Below are 25,654 nucleotides of genomic sequence, written 5' to 3' on the forward strand. Positions count from 1 at the left end.
ACTAAGCAGCAGGGAGGGCAAAGCCGCGAGTTGTGTCAGGTCCTAGGAAGTGGGGGGTGGGGTGGGACAAGCATCAGTATCAAATATTAATTTGGGATCAGCCTGGCCAGCCATGCCCACGCTGCCCCTCCGAGGAGCGCTGTCACGAGGCAGCAACCGTATCAATGGTTAAGCCAGGGGGATTGGCCCCGCCGCAGGTCACTGGAAAGCAGCTTGTGGCATCGTAGACTCTCACAAGATGCCTTATCTTACAAAACTCATTTTGTTCTTGTTTTGCCTGATGGTTCTTGTGGACAGCAGAAAGCCCAGGAGGAGGAGAGGGACAGGGCAGCTGGAAATGCCCAAGCCAAGGTAAAGTGGGTGAGCGGGGAGGGGGGCGCACAAGCACTCTCGTGTCACCCGCAGTGAGAGAGCAAAGCCAGACTGGGTCGAGCCCCCATCCCGATGTCTGTGTTCGGCCAAAGCATTTTGATTTGAGGCAGGTAGTTGAAAACTGAGTAGGTGAAACATCTTTGTATGCCTCAGGTTGAGCTGCTTTGTAGCTCAGGATGACCTTCCCTCCATCTCTCCCTTCTTCCCTTTTTTCTCTCTCTCCCTCCCCGACTCTCCCTCCCTCTCTCTCCCTCTGTCTCCTTCCCCTCCTTTTTCTTTTTTTGCTTAGTGATACTCCAGTCAGTAGAATATTGCTTTAGAACATTTTGGACTTGACTTCTTTAGGATTATGTATGGTGGTGGCGAGAAAAAAATCTGGAAAGAGTGAGTGTGAATGAGAGAGAAGAGAGAATTACTCCTTTGTCATCTGGGTTAGAGGGAAGGGCGTGAACCAGGGTCCTCCAGCTGCAGCTTCCACCCGGGCAGCAGGAGCCACTGCATGTCCAGCTTGGCCTGGTCCCTGCTGGCTATGGACAGAGGCTCTGCGCCAGCTGGACTGATGTCAGCTTGGGGTCGCAAATGTTTGTTTTTCATAAAACCAACATTATAACAACATAAGAGAAATGTTTAAAAAGAATAAAAACCCACATTTTAATTCCTCCACCATTCAACCCAACTACTGTCCTCTAGTCATAACTTTTGACAATAAGAGCTTGCCAGGTGGAATGGTGCCCTGCAGGGAGGTGTTTCCTCTCGCAAGGCTCTGGAGGGGTCTGGTGCTCCCTGCCTGTGAGGGCCTGGGGCAGGGAGGGGCAGGAGGGGTGGGAAGGTGTCTGTGTGTTTGAGCCGATGGAGAAAATGTGCCCATGGTTGGTAGTTCTTTCAAAAAGTAATCTCTCCAATCAGTCTCACTCCATGCCCGGTGGGCCACGGAAAAGTGTGTCTCGCTTGTCTCTGCAGTCACCTTTCTAAGAAGAACCTCGATGTGACCAAAATCCGGAAAGGGGAGGCTCAGCCGCTCCTCAGAGTGGAGGACCACGATTTCACCATGAGGCCTGCCTTTGGAGGTAGGACTGTGTCCTTCCCTTGGCCTGGTGGGGCTTGGCCCAAGGCTGCTGCTGCTGCTCCATCCCTTCTCTCAGGCCTTGCCTCCCGCCCCGCACCCCCACCCCCACCCCTGGGTTTTCTCACTGAGTCAGATCAGCCTGACTTGGCTTCCAGAGTCACCAAGTTTCCCTGGAAAGAAAGAGCTGGGAGAAAGGGAGTGGAGAGGGCTGTTGACTGCAGAGGAGCTGATGTGACTAAGCTGTTTACGTTGAGAAAGGACAGGACCCGCTGCTGCCAACTTCTCTAGAAAAGTAAGAGCTGGCCAGGAGGGTCTGGACACAAAGTGGCTCCCTGGCTCAGGCACCCTGTGCCCAGCTGGAGATTTGGGGGTTGGAGGGGGCCACGTGCTTTTCAATGCAGCAGCAGTAATTTAGCAAAAGCCCCATGACAAAGCCCCTCTGCAAACTTGTCCTCAAGGAGCTTCCCTGCTCCGGGGGTCAGGCAGGAGCTTCCCTGCTCTCCGGTGGCTGTCCCTTCAGGAACTGGAGAAATGCCACAGGAGGGCCGGGAGAGGCGCCAGACATCTGCTCTGTCCAACCAGGCAGGGAGCGGGGTGAGAGCAGCAGCAGGGGTGATGCAGAGCCAACGCCCCGCCTTGTGCATGTGGGGTCCAGAGGGTTAAGTGATAGCCACAGAACAGCTGGGGCAGAACTTGTTTTTGTCAGCTGTAAACCTGAAAGCCTTATAAAAACGCCCCTCCTCTGGGAGGAAGCCGGGAGAGCCGGGAGCCGGTTCTCAGAAATGGCAGGTGAAGCCCCGCCATGCTCCCAGAGAACCCAGCTCCGAGCAGAATCATCCAGCAGGCTGCTTGCTCCCACAGGGTGCTCCTCCCTCGAGCTGTGTTGAGGAGCAAATTGGACTTCCTGTGCCCTAATCCCTGCAGCCACCCGGCCCATTTGCGGGGCCCACCAGCGTGTGGAGGGTGGGGCTAGTCCCCTGCCTGCCTGAGTGAGCCTCTGAGGCTGGGGAGGACCCTCACTTTGCTAGACACTTCAGAGGAGGAAGGTGTCCCCTCCAGCGGGTGCAGTGAGACCTGAGGCTCTTAGATCTCAGTCACTGAAGCATAGAGCAGGGACCACTCCTGCTTCCTTTCAGGGCAGTGGGCCCTCCCTGTAAGGCTTTCATGGGTGTGCAGATGTCACCTGGCAAGAAGAGGGAAGGAGAGCACCCGGTGAGGAGTCAGAGCCCCTCCCCACTTCCCAAAGCCTATAAACAACAAGTGCTATGACTCCTGGAGGCCTGGCCAAGCAGGCAGGATGGGGCCATCACAGAAAGGCCTTCCCATCGCCTGCAGTTCCGATGACTGATCCCGTCTTTCATCCCTGGGAGCCTCTGGGGATGGCTTAGGTCCAGGAAGCCTTCGCGGTGGATGCACCTCATTGCTGGGCAGGCACACGGGCCAGGGGCGGTGGGTGGTGAGGAGGAGGCTGCAGGCAGCACACGGGGACTCTGCCCATAACAGAAGGCACTCCTTCCTCGGGGGTAGCCCGTGCCAGGCGCCGGCCCGGTAAGCAGAGCCTGGGCCCTTCCTGCCCTGGTGCGGGCCCAGCCTAACACCGGCCTTCCCTTAGCTCTCACGCACACCAAGCAGCTCATCTGAACAAAGATGTCCTGCAGCAGTTGTGGGGTTTGTCTTCCCATTTCTACCTTTTCCTATTTTAGTTCCCTGAAAGGGCCTTTCGTGTGGATTGCTATTGAAAAGTATTGGACAGAGAGACATTTATCTAAGACTGGATACCCCTTGGATGACCTTTTCAGTGTGGAGAGAGAAAAGCTTAATAGCCTCTTCCTAATAATCCCGGGGATCAGTAGAAATGCAAATACTTTGTCTAAGCCCCAGCTGCCTGGTGTGTCTCTGTGAGAGGAACCTCCAGAGACCCAGGGCTTCTCCATTTGTTAGAAAAAATATCGTAATGCTGATTTTTTAACATTTACATTTATTTTTTAATTGTGGTAATATATAACATAACATTTACCATTTTAACTGTTTTTGAGTGTATAGATCAGTGGCATTAAGCACGTTCATATTAGGTCACCATCACCACCTTCCATCTCCAGAACTTTTCATCTTCCCAGACTGAAACATCAAACAATAGCTGCCCACGGCCCTCCTCCCCCAGCCCCTGGTAACTACCCTTCCACTTTCTATTTTTATGATTTCACCTCATATAAGTGGCATTCATACTGTTTCTGATTGGCTTTTGTAACTGGCTTATTTAGTTAGCATAATGTCTTCAAAATTTGTCCACGTTGTAGCACATGACAGCATTTTCTTCCCTTTTAAGGCCACGTAATAGTCACGGTACGAATATATCACATTTTCTCTGTCCCCTCCTCTGTGAATGGACATTTGGTTTGTTTCCACCTTTTGACTATTGTGAATAATGCTGCCTTGAACATGTGCGTATAAATATCGGTTTGAGGCCCTGCTGTCAGTTCTTTTGGGTATATCCTCAGAAGTGGAATTGCTGGACCCTATGGCAGTTGTATGTGTAATTTTTTGAGGACCCAACACACTACCTTCTACAGCAGCTGTACCATTCTATATTGCTACCAGCACAATGCTGATTTTTTAACTCAAACTGTGTAGATGAGAGGTAAAGGAGGGACGTGGTGTCATCATAGATTCTTTTGAATTGTATCCAAGGAGTTTGTCAGGATGGTCAGGAAGAATTGTGGCGACAAAGTAGGTTAGGTTGTCCAACCAAAATACTATTGTTCATAAGGCAAATATGTAGGGTTTTTTGAGCTGTTATTATGTGTCAGACATGGTCTATGACAGTTAGGAACTCAGTGGTGAGCAAGACAGCCAGTTCTTGGACTCTTCATGCTCTAGTGGGGGAGACCAGTGTTAATAAAATCCTCACATCAAGATGTCAAATTGTGAGAGCTGCTGGCAAGGAAAAGTCAGGAGCTGTGGGGTTGGCACCGCAGGGTCTGAACAGCTGCCCCAAGGAGCCAATGAAGACAAAGAAACGCCAAGGAGCCTCGCTTGCCTGGGAAGCTCATGCGATTGGAGTCCTTTACCCTCAGTTACTGTCCCTGAAACAATGTTATTCTCAAGGAGTCTACCACGGAAACAGATAAGTGGGTAAGTGCAATCAAGTGTCACAGACAATGCAGGATACTCTACGGATGGAGTGGGGAAACTGAGGGAGTGGTCAGTTCTGCCCAGAGAGGATCAGAGAAACTTTTGTTCGGGAGGCAATGGCCACAATGAGTCTGGAAAGATGTGCAGTGGGCCAGCCCAGCGGATGGAGAAAGGAGGGCAAGCCGGGGAGCAGGGAGCTCACGGATGAGGGTGAAGCATGCAAGGGAACTGTGAGCAGCTCCATGTAGCTGCACTATGTCATGTGTGAGTGTGTGAATGTGTGTGTGAGTATGTGAGTGCATGTGTGTGTAGACAGGGAGGGGACACAGAGAGATAAGGCTGGCACGTGGGCTGGGGCGCTCTGGGAAGGTTGGGCTGCATTTAGACTCTTAGCACGGCCAGGCTGAGGGATGACAGGACCAGGCACGAGCTGTAGAAAGTTCCCTGTGGGCCTGGGGGGAGGATGCTGCCACAGTTGAGAATGAATGCCGGACAATAGCTGACCACTTGGCAATGGTCCAGACTGCAGATAATGAGGGAGGAAGCTAAGACCATAAAAAGAAGCAGGGGGTGGATATGGGGAGGTGGGGATCTGTGAGATGCTAAGGAGGGAGATGGCTTCTGATGGAATCAGAGGAACCTGGGACCCTAAGTGTCTGACCTTGGGGAGACCATTCACTGAGATAGAACACCTGGAAAGCAATTGGAAAAAAGACATAGTAACAGTCGGGGAACATATGGCTTGCTCCAAGGGGTGAGGGAAGAGAGTTTGATGAAGGTCTGCTTGCAAGAGTGTGGGCAAGGTTCAGGGAAACCAATGAGTTACGGGGAGGCCCCAAGGGCTCGAAAAGTGTGGAGCCATCAGCAGGTGGAGGCTTGAATTATAAGAGGAGGAAGCAGTATCTTTCCCAGATTGTGCTCTTGGGGGGGGGGGCGCGCGGAGTGTGGGTGCTGCCCACAGAGCTCAGCTCCTCATCACAGAACAGGGCGGAGCAGAGCGGAGAGCGGATCTGGAGAGGCAAACCCGCAGGTCAGCATTGGGACGCTTGACACTGAGTGAGTCAGGGAAGGCTGGTGGATGGGACCCAGCTTGTGACCAGGGCACTGGCTGGGCCTGTAGTCCCTTCCCCATATCAGCTTCCAGAACACAGGAGAACCTTTTCTGTGATAAATTTAAATAGCAAAAGGCTGATTTAAGAGACAAGGCAGGAATGTTGGCTTGTGTGTTTCTTTGAGCATCACTTGTTAGAGATGCAGTTCTCCAGTCCCACCCCAGGCCTCCTGAACCAGAGACTCTGGGGGTGGGGCCCAGGCAGCTGGGTTTTCACAAGCTTTGCTTTGATGCTGATTAACAGGCAAATTGGAGAAACACTGGGTGACTTCCAGAAGTGAGGTTTTATGATGTTGCCTGCCCTTTTGCTGTCAAACCCTTCCACTCTCCCACCTCCACTCCTTACCGATCAACGTCTCCACCCCACTGCACTTGCCGAGTGGAGGAGTCTTTTCCTGGACTTTGGCCTCTCTGACCTCTCTCTCATGGCCATTCTCCTCTGTGGTCTCTGATGCAGCTCTTCCTTGGCTCCTTCTCTGACATCCTTGGGTCCCTTCTCCTCCCGGAAGACACTCAGCCCCTTCCACAGCCAGCTTTCTGCTGCTGATGACTCGCAGTCTCCCTCTGGAGCCCAATCTCTGACCCAAACTCTAATTGCCTAGCTGTTGTTAAAATCTAAAAGAGGTCCCCACTGGATAGCTAACCAATTTCTTAAATTTAATGTTGAAAAACAACCCTGCCCCATTGCCCAATATCCTGTCCTTGGTGCATGGTGAATTTGAACTGTCATTTACACTAACATTTCTGTTGAAAACCAAATGCTTAAACTGTCAGCATTTCTGAATTATCAAGTTGGACAATATTTATTTGTTAATTGGAGCACTTAGTCCATTTATATTTATTATATAATGTATCTAGTGTTGGTTTTTTTAAAAAAGCATGCTCCTTTTAAAAAAATACATTTTTATTGATTTCAGAGAGGAAGGGAGAGGGAGAGAGAGAGATAGAAACATCAATGAAAGAGAATCATTGATCGGCTGCCTCCTGCAACCGGGCATATGCCCTTGACCGGAATTTAACCTGGGGCCCTTCAGTCCAGAGGACGATGCTCTATCCACTGAGCCAAACCAGCTAGGGCTGTCTAGTGGTTTTTAATCTATCATCCTACTATGTTCTTTTTATTGTCCAACTTATTCTATTTCTCCTTCTTTGTTGCTTTCTTTTGGATTTATTTTTCAATATTAAATTTTGCTTATTCCTAGTTTGGCTTTTCTATTTTAGTTTTGAAAATGCATATTCTTATTATATTTTGGTGGTTCCCCAGAAAAGAACATGAACTCTTGGCTTATCACACTATTGTGTTAATTAGTGACTTTTATTGTTCTCCGGACAATGCAAAGACCTCAGAACCCTTTTACTCCATTTATTCCCCTCCCTACTTAAGTGTTGTTTCTCCGTGTGTGTTTTTGTTTTTCAGCTCCACAATATATTATTAGTATTGTCCTATGTAGTCAATGTTCACTTAGAACTATGCATGTATTTACCATTTTTGTTATTCTTTATTCATTCTTGCATGCCCAGTTTTTCTTCTGAGATCACGTTCCTTCTGCTTGAAAAATATCTTCATTTAGGGCAGGATGCTTGTTGGCAAATTCTTTCAATTTTGGTTTGTCTGAAAATTCTATCTCACATTCAGTCTTGAAGTGTCAGTGGGGAAAATGACATTTATCTTAATTTAAAAATTGGATAAACCCCTGATATGCTTTCCAGGGCCACGTGAGGAGAATAACAGCAGAAAGAATTAGGAACCAAGCAAAGTCCTTGGCTAAACATGTATTTCCCTTCTGCTGCCTTGAATCTGTCACCTCACTGGTGACTGCTATATGGCTCACCAGATCCCTCTCGTAAAGCAGAAAACCCCACAGCTATGTTAAGGAGCCAAGACGTGAAGGCCTCTTTAGCTTAACTAGACTACCTGGTTTATTATTTCTAACACCTGATGGGATTCAGTTCTGCTCAGGACATAACATTGCTCAAGGAAGAAATCAGTAATTTGGAAGAATTTCTCCCAAAACCAGGTTGGGAAAGGCCACAAAATGGAGAGTTCAGGAGAGCCTGGGAGTGTCTTACTTTGGGCAGGTCAAAGGCCAAGGTCAACACCACTGCGCTGAGACCGAGGAGGGCAGAGCAGTTGCTTCCGTTAAAGCTGGATGTGTGAGTCCCCAGGTATGCAGCTCTAGAGCCTCCTGAGTACACAGTTTGTTTACCTCCAACAACCCAGGTTCCCTGTTAACCTGACCTGCACTCCCTCGTGGCCGTACCTGCAGAGCACCAACACCACCCTCCAGGCTTTATCCAGTTTCTCATAGGCGGTGGCTGGCGCTGTGGAGGCCAAAGCAGGCCCTGAGAACAGAGAGACACAGTAACAGGTATCAGGCAAGCTGATATATTTTATCTGTAAAATGTCCTTTGCCAAAACCAGCTCCTGGTTAAACACAGCGTGTTTTATCTGAAAACCAGGCCACTGGGAAGTGAGCCCAAAGAGGGTGATGGCGATATTGTTCCTTCCCTTTGGCTTCTGAAACACTGGATGTTGCAGGTCACATGGCCAGTGGGTCGAGCGGAGCACTCCTTGACAAGAAGCAGTACCACCTGGGGTTAAGAGCTCAAACTCTGGGCTATTTTAATATCTTTGGCTAACAGAGGGTCCAGAGGGCAAAATTAACTGGTCCCACTTCCTCCATGGCAATGTTGGGAGCACACAGCCCTGTGCAAGGGTGCAATGGCCTGGGTACTGGGAGAGGGCTTCAGCCAGGCTGCTGGCAGACCCTCCCTCGTTTTGCAAGGCCCTCAGGAGAGAAAGGCGGACTATTCAGCCCTAAGGAGGGTCCTCCTCCCCACACTGAGCATCAACTTCTGGTGCCTTCAAAGGAGCCTGAAATAAGAAGAGAATATGGCTGTGAGAGCAGGGATTTCTCATGGGCCATCAGTTGAGGAACAGAGAAAAATAAAAAGAGCTGAGAGGGGAAAAGTAAAAATAAAAAGGAAGTATTGGATACATTTGCCTTCATGCTTGAGACCACAGAAAATATCCATGAAATTTCACTAATAATAAATAAAATGCTTCCATTCTGTTGAGCTCAGCCAAAAAGAAAAATCTTTAATGGTAGGATTGCAAGTATTAGCAAGTCTATGGGGGAGGTTAGGGGAGCGTTGGTGAGCCCATACCAGCCGTGGGCAAACTACGGCCTGCAGGCCGGATCCGGCTGTTCTATCTGGTTCTCTTGCTCTCCCCTCCGCTCCTTTACTTTGAATTTATATTAGTTCACACAAACACTCCATCCATGCTTTTGTTCTGGCCCTCCGGTCCAGTTTAAGAACCCATTGTGGCCCTCGAGTCAAAAAGTTTGCCCACCCCTGGCCCATACAATGCCCTGGGCCACGTCCACGAGGACCTCCTGCCTGCTTTTGAGCTGAAACAGGATTGAGCCTTCCAGTTCCTACTCTGACAGGATCTCTGCTCCTCCTCCTCTGCCCCCAGCCGAAGGCTCGGTCCCTCCTGTCCATCTCATTTCCCTGAGAACCAGACTCCCCCTGATACCCCAAGGTTTTCCCCACTCAGACCACCTAGGTCAGAATGTTCTGGCCCTGTACTCCCTTGCCAGGGCTCAGAGGACCCACGGCAGCAGGCTGGCCTTTGGCAATGGCCTCTCCCTGGGTGCCCAGTCCAGTTGCCATCTGACTCTCTCAGGCACAAGACTTAGACATTTAAAAAAATATTAACATCTAAAAATTTTTATAGAAGCATAATATACATACAAAAAAAGTGCACAGATTATAAGTGTATAGCCCACTAAGTTATCACAAAGTGACCCTATCAATGTAACCATCACCCAGACCAAGAGATAGAACAGGAACCTGCAGACACACGTGGCTTTAGAAATCCTGTCACCGGCCAGATGAAACTGGGGGCCCAGCTTCTGCACCACATGTGCTTCTCATCTGACATGTCCCGAAAGGATTTTAAAATCTCATATGGTGTCATCTTCCACTGCCATCTAACTGCACAGAATCTCATCTCCCACCATGTCAAAGGCTTCTAGAGGGGGCGGGGCCCCAGCTACCGGTAGGTATTCTGTCGGAGAGTTTAAATGACAGGATGAATCCAGCCCTGGGCATGCAGGTGTCCCAACCCTGTGTCAGAGGCTCTTGGGCCTCATTCTTAGGCCTCATACTGTGTCACAGGAGGGCCAACGACTCAGGTCTCCACTCAAGCACTCGAGCAACATTAGTAGCTCTACCCTACAGAGACAGTCCTGGGATTAGAAGGTAATATTCCAGCTCTTTGACTCATGCAACAAGCATGGATTAAATATCCACTGTGGCCCAGGAACGGCACGTAAGGCAGATGTAGTCCCTCCCCTCAGGCACCCAGCACTTCAGGAAGTAGCAAGAAAACCCTACAGAATTCAAGCCACTGCCTCACCCCTGCTCCAGTCAAACTCTCCTGGGAAGGGGGTTGGGGCTTCTCCCAGGCCCACGGTGGAGAGAAATGTGCCTTAACCAGCTATCTTTGCTCTTCTGCAGGCCCTGCCATCCCGGTGGGTGTGGACGTGCAGGTGGAGAGCTTGGACAGTATCTCGGAGGTGGACATGGTACGCAGCACCCTTGGTGGGGCAGCCTAGTGGGGGGTCTCGAGTCTAAGGTTCTGGGAGAGCCTGTGGCTGGTGGGGCTGCACTGGTGCAGGCTGTGCCTGGGTGGGCCAGGCCGGAGCTGGCAGGAGTAACACTGGGACTTGGAAGTAGGCCCGGGTACAGTAAAATCTAAAGCAGAGGCTCTCAGCCTTCATGGGTAAAAGTAACTGGGGGACTTGGTTTAGTGCAGACCCCTGGGCCCTGCCCTACGCTTTCTGATTCAGAGTCTCTGTGGGTGAGGGCCAGCACTTTACACTTCGAACACACTCTTCAAGTGATGTGAGTGGTCAGATAAACCGCACTTGGAGGAGAATGAGAGGTGAGCATTTTCAGATTGAAATCCCATAAGGAAGGAAGCTTGCTAAGCCGTTTCTGTCTGGTCTCACCCTGCCCCCCTAGGACTTCACCATGACCCTGTACCTGCGGCATTACTGGAAGGACGAGAGGCTGTCCTTCCCCAGCACCAGCAACAAGAGCATGACCTTCGACGGCCGGCTGGTGAAGAAGATCTGGGTCCCTGACGTCTTCTTTGTTCACTCCAAAAGGTCATTCACCCACGACACCACCACGGAGAACATCATGCTGAGGGTGTTCCCGGATGGGCACGTGCTGTACAGCATGAGGTAACTGCCCGTGGGGTCACGGTTTCGTTGTGCAATGCCATTCTAATATGTGTGGCCAGTGTCTTTGGCCCTGAAGAGTTTGTCACTGTGGTTGGGTCTGTGGGCTACATGGGATAATACAGCCTTTGGATGCCAATTAGAAATCTCTCAGACAAAATGGCCACCCTCTTAGCTGGTGACTTCCCTGTCATTGGGGATCTTAAGCTTGGGCTGGGACACTAGATGAGACTGAATGAGTTGAGGGAGGCAATGACCTTTTATGTACTTTCCACCCCTGAAAGCTTATAAATGCTAGTTTATTGGTAATAAAAATTTCTAAAAAATAGCTACTATTCATTGAGTGCTGTTGCAGGTTGGCTTCTGGGCTAACTTGAGTGATTGCACAGTCTTAGTCACATCTTCCTGGCCTGCTTGTACAGTTCACCAGAATTAGATGCTAATACCTTCGGGTGGATTGTGGGAAGGGGGCATAATTTTCCAGGTATCTCTGGAGAAGGCGGGCTGAGAGCCATGACAATAGAAGGTGCAGATGTGAGCTATTAGCAGCCAACACCCTCAGCAGCCAGGTTCCAGGCAGAGCACCAATATTATCTCCTGCAGAAAGACAAAAGTTAGATACCTGGGTTTCCAAACTTCAGGTTCATGTTCTCCTTACTCTGAGCAGGTATATGAACCAATAACTCATTGCACGAGCCAACATGTGTATTTGGGTTGTCTAGGATTACGGTCACTGCCATGTGCAACATGGACTTCAGCCACTTTCCCCTGGACTCCCAGACCTGTTCCTTGGAGCTGGAGAGTTGTAAGTATCAGTATGCTTAATGTCAAATCTTTGCCTTATTCCCTCTCCAATATTTGTGCCATTTTGATAACCATGAGACTGAGTGCTGGCTGCCAGTATTAAGAACTGTTTACTCATAGGCTAGTGTAGGATTTCCCTGTTGCTTCACCCTGCATAGGAAGCAAAGGAGTCAAATTGACTTATTTCCTCTCCCCCAAGATGCATATACGGATGAAGATCTGATGCTGTATTGGAAGAATGGGGACGAATCCCTGAAAACAGACGAGAAGATCTCCCTGTCTCAGTTTCTAATTCAGAAATTTCACACCACTTCCAGACTGGCCTTCTACAGCAGCACTGGTAGCAAACTTCTTTTTTTGGTGTTTCTTTTTAAAAATGTACTATTATTGATTTTTATTTTTTAAAGATACTTTTATTGATTTCAGAGAGTAATGGAGTGGGAGAGAGAGATAGAAACATCAATGATGAGAGAGAATCATTGAATAGTTGCCTCCTGCACACCCCCTACTTGGCATGTGCCCTGACTGGGAATTGAACTGTGACCTCCTGGTTCATAGGTCGACACTCAACTACTGAGCCACACCGACCAGGCTTATTTTTCAATTACAGTCTACATTCAATATTATTCTGTATGAGTGTCAGGTGTACAGCACAGTGGTTAGGCAATCATACACTTCATAAAGTGGTCCAGTAGCTAACTTTTGCATGGTCTGATTCAAATGTGAAAGAAAACATAGTAGAATTCTTCTTCAGCTTTAACCTTTCTTCTCCTAAAGAAAATAGATTCTTCTTATTTAAATAATTCATAGTCCCCCGAAACAGACAGCACTCAAAAGCAGAGAGTAAAAATGTTGCTTTCCTCGGAAATCCCATGGCCAGAGGTAAGCATTCCTAACAATTTAGCAAACACCCTTGCAGGCATCTTGCTTTAATTATGCAATTTCACAAAAGTGGGGTTATATTTTACATGCTGATCTGTAATCTGATTCATTCAACTTGATGTGGGCGGATAGCTTTCCGAGGCAATGTTTTTATACCTATATTTAGATCTATGGATTCATTTTTAATGCTCATGTAACCTCTTCTTGGACCCTGGGTCATGTTTGAAGTTTTGAGAGGATCATGTGTCAGCTCTTTTCTAATCTCACCATTGATTCTTGTACTAATTGCTTAGGACTATCATAACTAATTACCACAAACTGGGTGCTTGCTCCTTCCAAAGGCCCCAGGGAGGACTCCTTCCTCGTCACTCACTAGCTTCTAGCGGCTGCTGCATCACTCTGGTCTCTACCTCCACATGGCATTCTCCCTGGGTCCCTGTGTCTTCACATGGTGTTGTCTCTGTATCTGTGTCCAAATTTCCCTCTTCCCTAAGAACATCAGTCATTGGATCATGGCCCATCCTAATTCAATATGACTCATCTTACCTTGGTTGCCTTATTTCAAAATCACGTCCCCCTTTACAGGTATTGAGAGTTAGGACTTCAGTGTATCTTTCTGGGGGACACAGTTCAGCTTACGGCAGCTCTGCAGAAGCTATGGGACCCTAGAGGACTTCTCACTTCATTGTCCTTCGTCCCACAAATCTATGGTATAGATGTCCCAGTGCTGAGAAACCCAGGCCCTTCCCTGGGAAGATTTCGTGCTACTGTCTGCCCCTGCATGGCTACCATCTCCCCGCTCCCTGCCCCCACCCTCACCCCTCTGTTCTCAACATCAAACACTGGGAAAAAGCAAGGCCAGTGAAGGCTGTATTGGTGTTGAGACAGCCCAAGCCTGATTCACTTTATGCCCACAGCGCTCATCCTCATTCCTCTCTTCTCTTTCATTCTGGTATGGACTGCCACACAATTCCTTTTCTCATCTATTCTTGGCAAGTTCAAATCAACTTTCTAAAACCATTAAGGGTTTCTTATATAACTTTTATAATGCACCACTGTTTTGAGTACTTTATATGAATTAACTAATTTCTACCCAACAAACGGATGGTATAGATGTTACTGTCCCCAGGTTACAGATGAGAAAACGGAGACTAGGAGGAATTAAGGTTAATTGAAGTTACACAGCTGGTAAGTGGCCAGGCAAACTGCCTTAGTCACTATGTGGACTCCCCTTAGATGTTTTGTACGTTGGAATAGCTTGCTTGATGTTTGTTAGTTTTGTCCCCGGTTAGAGCCCTTCTGGAGTCCAGATTAACTGCATTTTTCTTTCTCCGATTATTTGCTGTGTGCCAACAAGGAGGTTTATCATCCCATCCACAGGGGCTGTGATCTCACCCAAGAGTGCTCTGTTTGGAACACGGAGTATACATTTTCAAAGCTTCTGGCTTACTCCTTGTGTTTCCAAGGCAACTCTCCCTGGTTTTCTTAGACGAAAAAGAGAATGGAACAGTTCTTCATGGAAGAAAAGCAGCTCTCAGCCCTTCCAGAAAGACCCTCTGCAAACCTAGGAAGAAATGTGATTTGCTTCATGGATGCCAGTTTAAGCTGATGAAATTGGACAAAGGCTGTGGGATGAATCAATGATTAGTAGTTTCTGTCACATTTGAAGATCACTTTCTATTTTCCACTGCACTTAGAAATGCTTGCCTCATTCAAACAATCCCCAAACCCACACAATCACATGTCAAACTTGTTTAGACCCATCGACTGTTCCAGCCTTTCCTGTTGACCCAACCCTTCCCTTTCCTGACTCAGTGCTAAATTTCCAATTCAGCCAGATGGCTTTTGTCACCTCAGCAGCATTTCTCAGATGCACCCTGAGGTCTACCTGCATCCGAACCACCAGGGGAGTGTGTGCGACTAGCAGATTTCTGGGCACCACTGCAGCTACTGAGTCAGAATCTCAGGTGATGGAGCCCAGGAATCTGCAAGTTTAACATCGAAGTTCAAAGACCATTACTTTTAGCCAAATGTTCTCAAACTATGGTGCTCAGATCAGAAGCATCAGGATCACCTGGGAACTGGGGACCCCAGCAGTCTGTTCTAACAAGCCTTCCAGGGATGGTGTATACAGATTGCCAGGCCCCATACCCACAGTTTCTTACCAGTAGATCCTGTGTGGGCCCCAAGAATCGGCATTTCTAACTAGTTCCCAGTGACAGTCTTGTTGCTGACCCAGGAACACCATTTGGAGAACCACTGCTCTAAGTCAATGTTTCTCAGCTCTGGCTGCGCATCTTTTTGTTGTTGTTAGCTAGTACCTAGTTACCTGGGGCATCTTTTTGTTGTTGTTAGCTAGTACCTAGTTACCTGGGGCATCTTTTTGTTGTTGTTAGCTAGTACCTTTTTTTTTATTGTGGTAAAATACATTTAAAAAATGTGCCATTTTAGCTATTTTTTAAGTGTGTAATTCAGTGGCATGAAGTATGTCCACAGTTTTGTGCAATCATCACCACCAGAACTTGTTCATCATCCCAAACAGAAACTCTGTAGTGGTTAAACAACAACTCTCCATTCCTCCCTGTCCCCTACAACTCCTGGAAACCTCTATTCTATTTCTGTCTCTATGAATTTGACTATTCTAGGTACCTCATAAAAGTGAAATCATGTATTTGTTCTTTTGTACTGCCTGTTTCACTTACTATAATGGTTTCAAAGTTCATCCATGTTGAAGCACGTGCAAAAATTCCATTCTCTTTTTTTAAAGGCTGAATAATAGTCTATTGTGTGGATTATACTTAACCATTCATCCATTGATGGACAGTGAGTTGTTTTTACTTTTTGGCTATTGTGAATAGTGCTGCTATGAACCTGAGAACTTTTAAAACATGCCTAGGTCCCCATCCCAGACTAATTAAATCAGACCCTCCCTGGGGTAGAGCAGGGCTTTGGAGAGTAGTAAAGCTCCCAAAAGCTCCTCTCCTGCGGCCAGGTTGAGTCAGTGTCCTCAGCCTCACCCTTCACTCCCATCTCTGAGCCTCTCCTCTCCCCATCCACTCGTCTAGCTTACACTCATCTCCTCCATGAGATCTTTCTTAATCATTCCAGTCAATAGTTATTGAGGTCTCTCTTCCAAAACCTAAAACACTCACTGTTCCCACAGAGGGACATTTTAGTACTTAGATAAGCAATGTTCCATATCTTAAGCACTTCCATTGTGGGGGACGTTCATGCAGTTCCTTGAAAATCCTTGAGGGCAGGAACCAAGATCAAGGTCTCTGTCTATTTCCTTCAGGCCCCGCACAGCACATGCGGAGGCCCCTGGTGGCCACTGCTGAACTGAAGGGATGTTGTGTGAGAGGAGCCCTGGCCTGGGTATCCTATCTAATAAAGAGGGAATATGCTAACTGACCATCACTCCGTCACAAAGATGGCTGCACCCACAGCTGAGGCCAAGTTCCCATAAGGAGCCTTAACGAGCAACCAGCAGGGACCTGAGGCTACGCCCTCCCCTGCCCCCATGGGGCTTGACAGGGGACCTCAGGCCACACCCCCCACCCGGCAGGGATTGACAGGGGACTTCAAGGTGTGCTTCCCGTTCTGGTGCTGGGCTAGGGGACCTCAGGCTGTTCCCCCCGCCCCAGCACCAGGCCAGGGGACCTCAGGCCACGCCCCCCACCAGGTGGGGCTTGACAGGGGACCTCAGGCTGTGCCCCCCACCAGCAGGGCTTGATGGGGGACCTCAATGTGCACCTCCAGTGCTGGGTCTGGGGAACTCAGGCCATGCCCCCGCCCAGTGGGGCTTGACGGGGGACCTGAGGCTGCGCCCTCTTGCCGGTGGGGCTTGACGGGGGACCTGAGGCTGTGCCCTCCCGCCTGGCAAGGCTTGACAGGGGACCTCAGGCCATGCCCCTCACCCAGCAGGGCTTGACAGGGGATCTCAGGCTGTGTCCCCAACCTGGCGGGGCTTGACGGAGGACCTCAAGGCACGCCCCCCCCGCCCTGGTCTGGGCTAGGGGACCTCAGGCCATACCCCCTGTTGTGGCGTGGGCCAGGGGACCTGAGGCTATGCCCCCTGCCCAGCAGGGCTTGACAAGGGTGGGACTGGCTGGGTCTGGATCTAGCCCAATGGGGGGGTGGCCAGCTGGGTCTGGGTCTCATGCGATTTTGAGGTGCATGTGGGTGGGCGGGGACTTGACTCTGGGTCCCATGGTGAGCCCCAGACTCTGATGGGAGGAAGGTTTTCATATACATTTTACTAATTTTCTTTCATCTCTGACACTTCTATTATAGAGAAAGGGCAAATAGCAATATTAAATTATTTCCTCTAATTAATCCCCTTTTAATGTGCACGAATTTCGTGCACCAGGCCACTAGTTGGAGATATAAGGTCTTAGAAAAGCCTCAGGGAGCCTCCTCATGTTCCAAATAAGAGGGTTGGATCCAATCTGGATTTCAGTTATTCACATAACACCGTTGTGAAGCTTGTTTTACCTACTGCTTATGCTGCCATCGACTTAATTTTTTTTAAGTCAACTCCCCTCTTGTACTTTATTTTGAAAAAGAATTTTACATCACTGTCATCAATGGGAAACTGGTATCACTTGCCATAAATCGAAGATGACTTTAATAATAATTGTAATGAACACAAACAGAAAAGTCCCTGCCTCTGTGCTCCTGAAGTCACCTTGTTGTACACCATGTGTGTACCCCGTGCTGTGAAGCACAGAGCTGGGCCTCCTCTGAGTTCTATCGTTTTCTGATACGGCTGGGCTGCAAGGGGAGGGTGGGGTGCACACAGCTTCAGTTCACTTTACACATTTGCACTGTCCTTAGCACCACCTTTGTTCCCAGTGGTTGGGTAATGATATTGTGGGTCATTTGAAACCTTAAAATTTCTATCCTTTTCTTACAACCATTAATCAGTGATTCTCAAGTTGCCAGAATGAAACAGATAATATCTATATCCTCATTTTCTCCTGAGGAATGAGAAAATGGTAAATGACTTGCACAAGACGAATGGATTGACTTGCACGCGACAGATGGAGTGTCAGAAGGAGAACTGATGTCAGGCTTCAGAATCATGTGAACGACCTATTTCTTCTTGTGATGAATGTGGAGACTGACCGAGCTGCCCAAGCTCACAATAAGGACAGTGACAGAGCTCAGCTCTGCTGGCTCCTGCCTCAGTGGTATTGGCTTCAACAAAATAGACCAGTCACTCCGAAAATGTGGTTGTGGCTTACAAAAACAACAACTTAACCTAGACCTCTATCGTTCTACCTTTCCCCAAACGGCTGCGAAGAGAAGTTAGGTAATACTGAATAAAACAGTGAATGTACAAATACTGGCAAGACATTTATTTATAGGCGAGAGGGCTTAGATTTTGGAAAGGAAATGTGAGCCCCTTGGTCATTCATGTTTAACTTTCTGCTGAAGATGAGAACAATGTCAGGGGAAGGGGGGCCCCTGGGGAAGGGCTTTGTGTTTGCCTTTCAGATTGAACTCACTGGCTTCTTCCTGTGTCCCCCAGGCTGGTACAACCGTCTGTACATTAACTTCACGTTGCGTCGCCACATCTTCTTCTTCTTGCTCCAGACCTATTTCCCTGCCACCCTGATGGTCATGCTGTCCTGGGTGTCCTTCTGGATCGACCGCAGAGCAGTGCCTGCCAGAGTGTCACTGGGTAAAGGCATTTGATAAGCTGTGATGGGGTGATTATTTATTTATTTTTTCAACTGATCACTATGCAAAGAAGAAGTAAGACCCTTATTCAGAGTTCTTAAGTGATGGGCTGTCAAGTCAAAGGGGGCAGATCTCCTGTTTCTTGTCTTCACCATTCCCACGCTGCCCTCTGCCTCCTGGGCTACATTGTGGAAACCACAGGGACCTAAAATAGCATCAGCTCTGCCCAGATCATTTCAGAAAGATAGAGCCCATTTGAGGTGTAGACTTCTACCACCGGCAGTATTAGAGCTCAGTACTTTGATCAATACGATAATTCTACAAATGCCAAACACTTATTCTGTAAGGACAAACACGTTGTTTGCTGACCTTGTTTAGACAGAAGGAGAGTTTGAGGAGGTGGGGCCCACATGACGTGATTTCTGGGACGGAGAAGGCTGTACTCCCTGGTGACTTGTGGTTTCAGTCCTCCCCAGACTCCGAATTCCAGAGTGGTTGTTTACAACTGATTGTAAATTTGGACAAAATCAGGTTGCGCCCTGAGAAATGTGAGGGTTTGACCAGCAAGGCAGGGTTATTGTAGCATGAAGGACTTTCAGGAATTCCCACAGTCTTCACGGACTTCATAAATGAGGTTTAGATGAGGGGGAATGTGTTCCTTCCGTGAGGCTGGGGGAGGGTCCTCTAGAAGCGCCCACACTTGAGCAGGTCCTTTCTGAAGCTCTGCTGGCCGTGTCAGCCGCATCCCAGAGACCCAGCGTCCCAGGGGCTTCCAGTGAAAGGGGACAAGCAGCCAGCTGGCCAGGGGAACAGCCTGGCTGCTCGTGGGGCAGATCCTTGTGCCTCTGCGAGGTGGAAACGTGTCCGGGGAATTTCTCGTTGGATTTAAGGGGTGGAGAATGTACAGGGTGACTTAGTGAAATGTGGGGGCCGTTCTGCACCCTCGTCAGCGGCTGAACTAAAAGGTGGATGTTGCAGGTATCACCACGGTGCTGACCATGTCCACCATCATCACGGGCGTGAACGCCTCCATGCCCCGCGTCTCCTACATCAAGGCCGTGGACATCTACCTCTGGGTCAGCTTTGTGTTCGTGTTCCTCTCGGTGCTGGAGTACGCGGCCGTCAACTACCTGACCACCGTGCAGGAGCGGAAGGAGCGGAAGCTGCGGGAGAAGGCGAGCGAAGTTGCCTTCATTGCCTTGTCTGAGCCCATGATGAGAAGGGGGGGGGGCGGGGGGAAAGGGGTTGCATGTAGAAAAAGGAGATGTTTATGCAAAAGGAGGGTGATCCATTTTAGAATAGGTTCTAGTGTCACCATAAAGGATCCCAGAAAGCAGGAAGTCTTTGGACTAAGACTAGGAACAGGAAGACTTGGGTTCTTAAGCCGAACTCTGCCATTTATGCTGGGCCTCAGTTTTTCCATCCGTAAAAAGGTGTAACAGCATCCTCACCCCACCTTCCTTTCAGGGTTATTGTAAGGGTTATATAAAATAATATATGTGAAAGCTGTTTTGAAATCGTAGGGTTCTAGACACACAGAAGTATTACTATTATTCTTGAACATGTCTAGAGAAAATGCCTTCATATCCTATGGCCAGATAAGGCAAGAATTATAGACTAAAAGCTCCTTTATTTATCAGTACTCTGGCTCAGTGAAAATTCAGCCACATAGGACCTTAGTCTTTAGAGTATTGGAAATACTATGCTATGTATACTTAATGCACTATGCTATAGGAAACCACACTCCGCTATGAGAAAGGCAATGTGTATGGGCCTTTGACAAAGGACAGGAAAATCTATTCCATTCATATTCATACTCATTAATTACAGTAAGAGATAAAATGCCAACTTGTTACCAAATCATTGCCAGTCACCGCACTGATCAAAATGAGTGTTTACCTAAAAGGTGTAGAGATCAGGGACGTGAAAACCTCACATTTATGCCCATCGAGGTGGCCGGTAGCTCCTTAGCACAAGGAAGTATACATTTCAGGAAAAGAGGATGTGTTGCCTTTTCAAAAGGTCTTTCAATGCCCACATTATACCTGTTAAAAATTTCCACATTGTCTGCAAGTATGCTAATTGCTTAAACATTTATATTTCAAATTCTATTCAAACCTTTTTTACTTCAGCCATTTGAATATTTGTTCAAATTTATAATCTATACATTGATCATTATTAAATGACTTTGGGTTTTACATATAACCCACAGTCATTTAATAATGATCAATGTAAACACTTTTGATTATAGTCTGTTAGACTTTCCTGTTTAGAGATGTTCAAAAAACAACAAAGCCTTCATCCGACAAATGTGGCCTCATGAATCATTAACCAGAAGTAACTTGTAGTTGGCAGTTCACTAACCTGTAACCATACGCTGGGGCCTGGTCTTTGCCAGTGATGATACGACACTGTCAAAATAGAAACAGGGAAATCACACGTGGAAAGACAATTGGGCAGTAAGTCCAGCTGCCTGTCTGTGTGGGAATGGACACCTGGAGGGGGGTGGTGAGAGCTTGTGCCATTTTAAGGCTGAAAAGGTGCAGTTGCTGGAGGATGGGCAGTGGTGGGAAGACACAAAATCTCTCTCCTGCTGCCACACAGAGAAACCACTATTCACCACTGTGAAAAAGGCCCTCAGTGGAGCTGAGGTTCCCAAAGTGGAGCCAAGGAGCACCTGGCCTGGATTCACTTTCTGAGGTGTTAAAAATGAAGATTCTGGGGCTGCACCCCAAACCGCTGAGTCAGAATCTCTGGGGGTGGCATCCGGGAATCTGCATTCTTAATAAGCTCCCAGGTGATTCTGATGTCCCCCGAAGTTCAACCTCCACTCCACCAAAGACAACGCTGACTGGAGGCTGCTAGGCTCACCCTGCTTCAAATGGGGCCCACACTGCTTGGGTTGAAGGGGTCTGACTCCCTTACTTGGGCTGATTATTCAGATCTGTTCAACATGCCAGGAGTTGCTTAATTTTTCTCAGAAACAAGGTGTCGTGGAAAATTATCACAATCTTTGACATTTCCTGATTCTAATTCAAAATGTTAGGAGAAAAGTCTGTTTTTATTTTAGCAGAATGCATTTCAATTTAGAACAAGGGAAAGAAGTAAAGACCTGTGCCTTTAACAACAACAACAACAAAAGGCTCCAGTGACAGTATCTCACACTTTTATCAAAGTTTGGGTGTGATTATATCTAAATGCAAAGAATTGAATAGATGACCCCTTATTGGCCTTTTACTCCTAAAGTGTATGAGTTAGTCTATTCTAGGAATGTATTAATGTGCTACCTAATTATTGTGTCTGATAGGGCGAGACATAGGAAAAAAATAATGAAACAATGGCACCTGATTTAAAAAATAGTCCCCCAAACTACAAGAGATTTCTTCAAGTGTAAGAATACTTCAAGTAATTCTAATTTTCCATAAAAATCATCCATCTGTTTTTGCATCTTTTTATGGTATCCATTTGAGTATTTCAAGATTCATAACAATAGAAGTCAGGTGTGGAACGTCATCATTTCACATTCCCAGGTGGAAAACAGCCACTGCAGAGCTGAGAGCCTGGTTGGAAACACATGAACATCAGCAGGTTGGGAGGAACGAACTGTGGGGCCAGTGGCTGTCTGAAGAGGCCTCATGCCTTTGGCCAGCACCAGCCGGTGTAGCGCCATCTGGAAGCCCTCCCTTTGCTGACTCAGATAGCGGGAGAAGTTAAGCAAAACCATTTCCTTTCCTTCAACTTATAATTTACAGACATTTTCATACTTGTAGAAACAGTTTAACAAAACAGGATAATATAATATCCATCCAACATTGTTAACATTTTGCCCTCTTTGTGTGATCTCTTTCTCTATATAAACATAGTTTTGTTGGTGTAGTCAAACCATTTAAAAATACATTGCAGGCATCATGACCCTTAAGCCTTACATGTAACTCTTCAGAGTAAGGACACTCTCCTCTCTAATCATTTTTTAACCCCTGCACAAAGATGTGGAGTCCCACACTACAATAAAGTCCGGGTTTAAAGTCCTGAATCTGACACTGGCTATTTGATCTCAGGAGAATTGTATTGTATAGTCTCTTTGGGTCTTAGTTTTTGCCTCTGCAGTTGAGGACATTTGGACTAAATCAGTGGTTCTCTAGACCCTGGCTACATAGTAAAATCACCTGGGGGCTTTAAATTCGTCTAGAATGGATTGTGGATGTGGCCATTTTAAGAGTTTCCCAGGTGACTCTAACATGCAGCCAGGGTAGAGAATCCTTGGGCTAAGTGATGTCTGGGGATCCTTCTGGTTGTGCTTTCTGTGGTTCTGAGCAGTCATGGGTACTTCCTCTGCCCCTCTCCCAAGGCCTAGCCATGCCTGACACCTTCCCTTATGTTTGCTGCCCACAGTTCCCATGTGAGTGTGGAATGCTTCCCTCAAGAACCATGATGCTGGATGGAAGCTACAGTGAGTCTGAGGCCAACAGCTTGGCTGGGTACACGAGAAGCCACATTCTGACAGAAGAAGAGAGGCAAGACAAAATAGTGGTCCACCTGGCCCTGAGCAATGAATCCAATTCCTCCAGGAAGAAGGGGCTTCTGAAGGGCCAGATGGGTCTTCGCATCTTCCAGAACACCCACGCCATTGACAAATACTCCAGGTTGATATTCCCTGCCTCCTACATATTTTTCAACCTAATTTATTGGTCAGTGTTTTCCTAGGGGTTCCAAGGCTGTGCCTGGGAAAGGGCCTGGACATCTGTAGGGCCTGGCCAGCCATCCACATGGATCTGCTGACCACACTCCCCTCAGCAAACAGAGCAGCAGCCCCTGAACTCCTGTGAGCAGCGCCCCCTCTTGGAGGAGCCCAGGAGTCCTCCAAGTGCCCGTCTTGACCTCATGGGTTTGCCCCTCATTCATGCTGTGCTGTGTCCCACATCATGTCTCTCTGTTCTTGTGTGTGAACACGTTATGAGAGCCCCTCCTATAAAAAAGGACTCAAATGCCTTCCAGATGTCCTGAGACCCCCTATGAAGCCTAGGATTCAGTTGTGAAGGCAAAGGGGGAAATGAAGGGCAGGATTAGGGGCATTCTGGATAGGAGACGGGAAATTAGGATTCAAAATAGGAATAAAACATCTGTAAACCCATACAACTGGATTAAGTGCCTCCCTAAGAAGGAAAAAAGCTCAGATCCCAGACAAGAAATAAGTTGACCTGTGTGAGTCTGGCAACTGACAATGATTTTGCAATATTAGGGGACATTATTCATTCATCCATCCATTCAACCATTTACTAAATCTTGAGTGCCACGTGCTGTGGAAATGAACAACCAGAAATTCTATTTTCACAGAAAACTCCAAGCCTGTGCCCACTGTACATCTGGCAGAAAGTACTCTGCTCTCCTCCCGCCCTCTACCCCCCAGTTACCTCACAGACCCGTTCTGTTTGCTGGTGCTTTTCCTGCGAGCTCTGTCCGGAAAAGCATTTCCTATCTCCCATGAGGCCCTCGTGAAGCCAGCGCAGTGCTTTTCTCCCGGAATTTCCATGCAGGAGAAGCCTCGCCCTGGGGAGAGGGACAGGACCCGGAGAATCAGTGACAGCAAATCTTGGTCTGGGGATGAAAGGAGGCATGGTCTGCTGCAGAACTTTGTTTCAGGTGCCATCTTACCTCCCTCTCTATGCTTCTTCTCCGAAGGTACCCTCAATAATCCCTGTGTCCAAGCCCTGTCCGCATCCCAGGGAGCCCCCATGCCAACCAGAGTGCCCCACACCCTAGATTAATTTCTCTCTTACTTCCACAAGCTAGTGACTCTTTCCTCCAACGCAGCTAAGCTCAGATTAGGAAAGCAGTCAGATTGATTGAATCTACAGTAAATTGTGAATGTAGAATCTAATTTAATTAGCAGAGGATATGATTTTGAGAAGGTGACCTTTACTTTAAATCCTAGCACTTGGAATTAGAAGGCTGCTCTGGGGGAAAGAGCCCTCTAAACCAGTAATATTTCTTGCTTACTGGAGGAAGTTGTTCTGCTTTTCCCCCACTGCTCCTACCACCTTCCTGCTCAGGGTCTGGCTGTCTGGTGCTTTGGTCAAGAATAGACAAATGGTGCAGCCAAAGAGAGAGCATAACCCCACTTGAAGTAAGCATGGGCCTGTGGGATCTGCTCCACAGCTCACGACTCCCAGGGGCAGGATTCTTAAAGGTTCCTGGGGACTGGAGCACATGTGGATATCAGGGCCTCTAGAAGTTTCAGGTCCGAGGCCGGTAGCTACCTGATCCTCTCACTCCTTCAGCATGACTGACTGAGCAGTTGCTCTCTGCATCCCAGCTTCTCTCCTCCTTTCCCCAGATCAGGCAACCACCTATTCCTCTGTTCCCATATACACTCCTTGTGTGACCCTGGTCCCAGACACTTGCTTCACCACTCCATTGCTCATGTTGAGGACCAAACTCATCATCTCTGGCCACCAGCCCTCATTTGAACTGTGGCCTCCAGCCCACTGGCCCAGGGGCTGTGTGATTCAAGAAGCTTTCCTCTCAGTATGACCAGCTCCCGGCAACAATATGAATTAGATTACCTTGGGCAACTACAAGTTCAGAAGTTCCCCAAGACCATTCTCAGGTTTAATAATTTTCTAGAAGTTTAAGGATTTGGAGAAGAAATGTACATGCTAGATGCACAGGTAGAAAAGGATACACTAGATCTATGCTGTCCATTATAGTAGCCACTAGCCAGGTATCTATTTAAATTTAAGTTAAATGAAGTAAAAAAATGCAGTCTCTCAGTTGCATTGGCCACATTTCAAGTGCTCTGCTCAATAGCCACATATGGCTAGTGGCCACTGTCTTACACAGTGCAGATCTATAGAACATCCCCACAATCATAGAAAGTACTATTAGCGCCTGTGTAGATGAAGGGATCTGCCTGAGCAAAGGCATGGAAGAGGCAGGAAAGTTTGGGGTTGCAGAATATAGGGCTTGTGGGGCAAGTCATCTGTTTTGGCTAGAGCCTCGGCTGTGGGAAAAGAAAAGTGAAAGACTCCCCTCTTTCTACAATGCCAGGTGTCCCATGCCAGTGCTAGTGAGGACAGCTTCCTCTCCATGGAATTGCCTGGCCCAAGACCACTGGATTTCCCAGCCTCATAAGTAAATGAAGAATGAAAGTGTGTAAACAAGGATAATTGGATGGGACAGGGCATCTGGACTTGTTGAGAAACCTTTACTCTCTAGAGACTCTCCTAGGTCACAATGCTGCTCAAAGAATGATAATTATATTGTCACTAAATATATCATATTACTTTAATTATCTTATTTAATTCCAACAGGACTCTGCTTCTGACTACATTGTCTTCATAAATTGAT

At 47.8% G+C, this 25,654-nt stretch overlaps 1 protein-coding gene across 2 annotated transcripts; it reads left to right on the top strand.

The window, feature by feature from the left end:
* Positions 1 to 205: 205 nt before the first annotated feature.
* GABRR2 (gamma-aminobutyric acid type A receptor subunit rho2) lies at positions 206 to 23,011 on the top strand (the record flags this gene model as incomplete). Of its 2 annotated transcripts, none has more annotated exons than XM_080665482.1 (9): positions 206 to 351; positions 1,333 to 1,439; positions 10,209 to 10,276; positions 10,716 to 10,939; positions 11,659 to 11,741; positions 11,940 to 12,080; positions 18,156 to 18,308; positions 19,286 to 19,491; positions 22,700 to 23,011. In XM_080665482.1, the coding sequence occupies exons 1-9, from the start codon at positions 239 to 241 to the stop codon at positions 23,009 to 23,011; spliced, it is 1,407 nt and encodes a 468-aa protein (XP_080521608.1). In that variant the 5' UTR covers positions 206 to 238. The 2 variants fall into 2 exon arrangements, with proteins under 2 accessions (XP_080521608.1, XP_080521609.1); XM_080665483.1 differs by having other exon boundaries at positions 19,286 to 19,482; positions 22,712 to 23,011.
* Positions 23,012 to 25,654: the final 2,643 nt, after the last annotated feature.

This window comes from Plecotus auritus (genome assembly GCF_963455305.1).
Source record: "Plecotus auritus genome assembly, chromosome: 4".
NCBI classification, from domain to species: Eukaryota; Metazoa; Chordata; class Mammalia; order Chiroptera; family Vespertilionidae; genus Plecotus; species Plecotus auritus.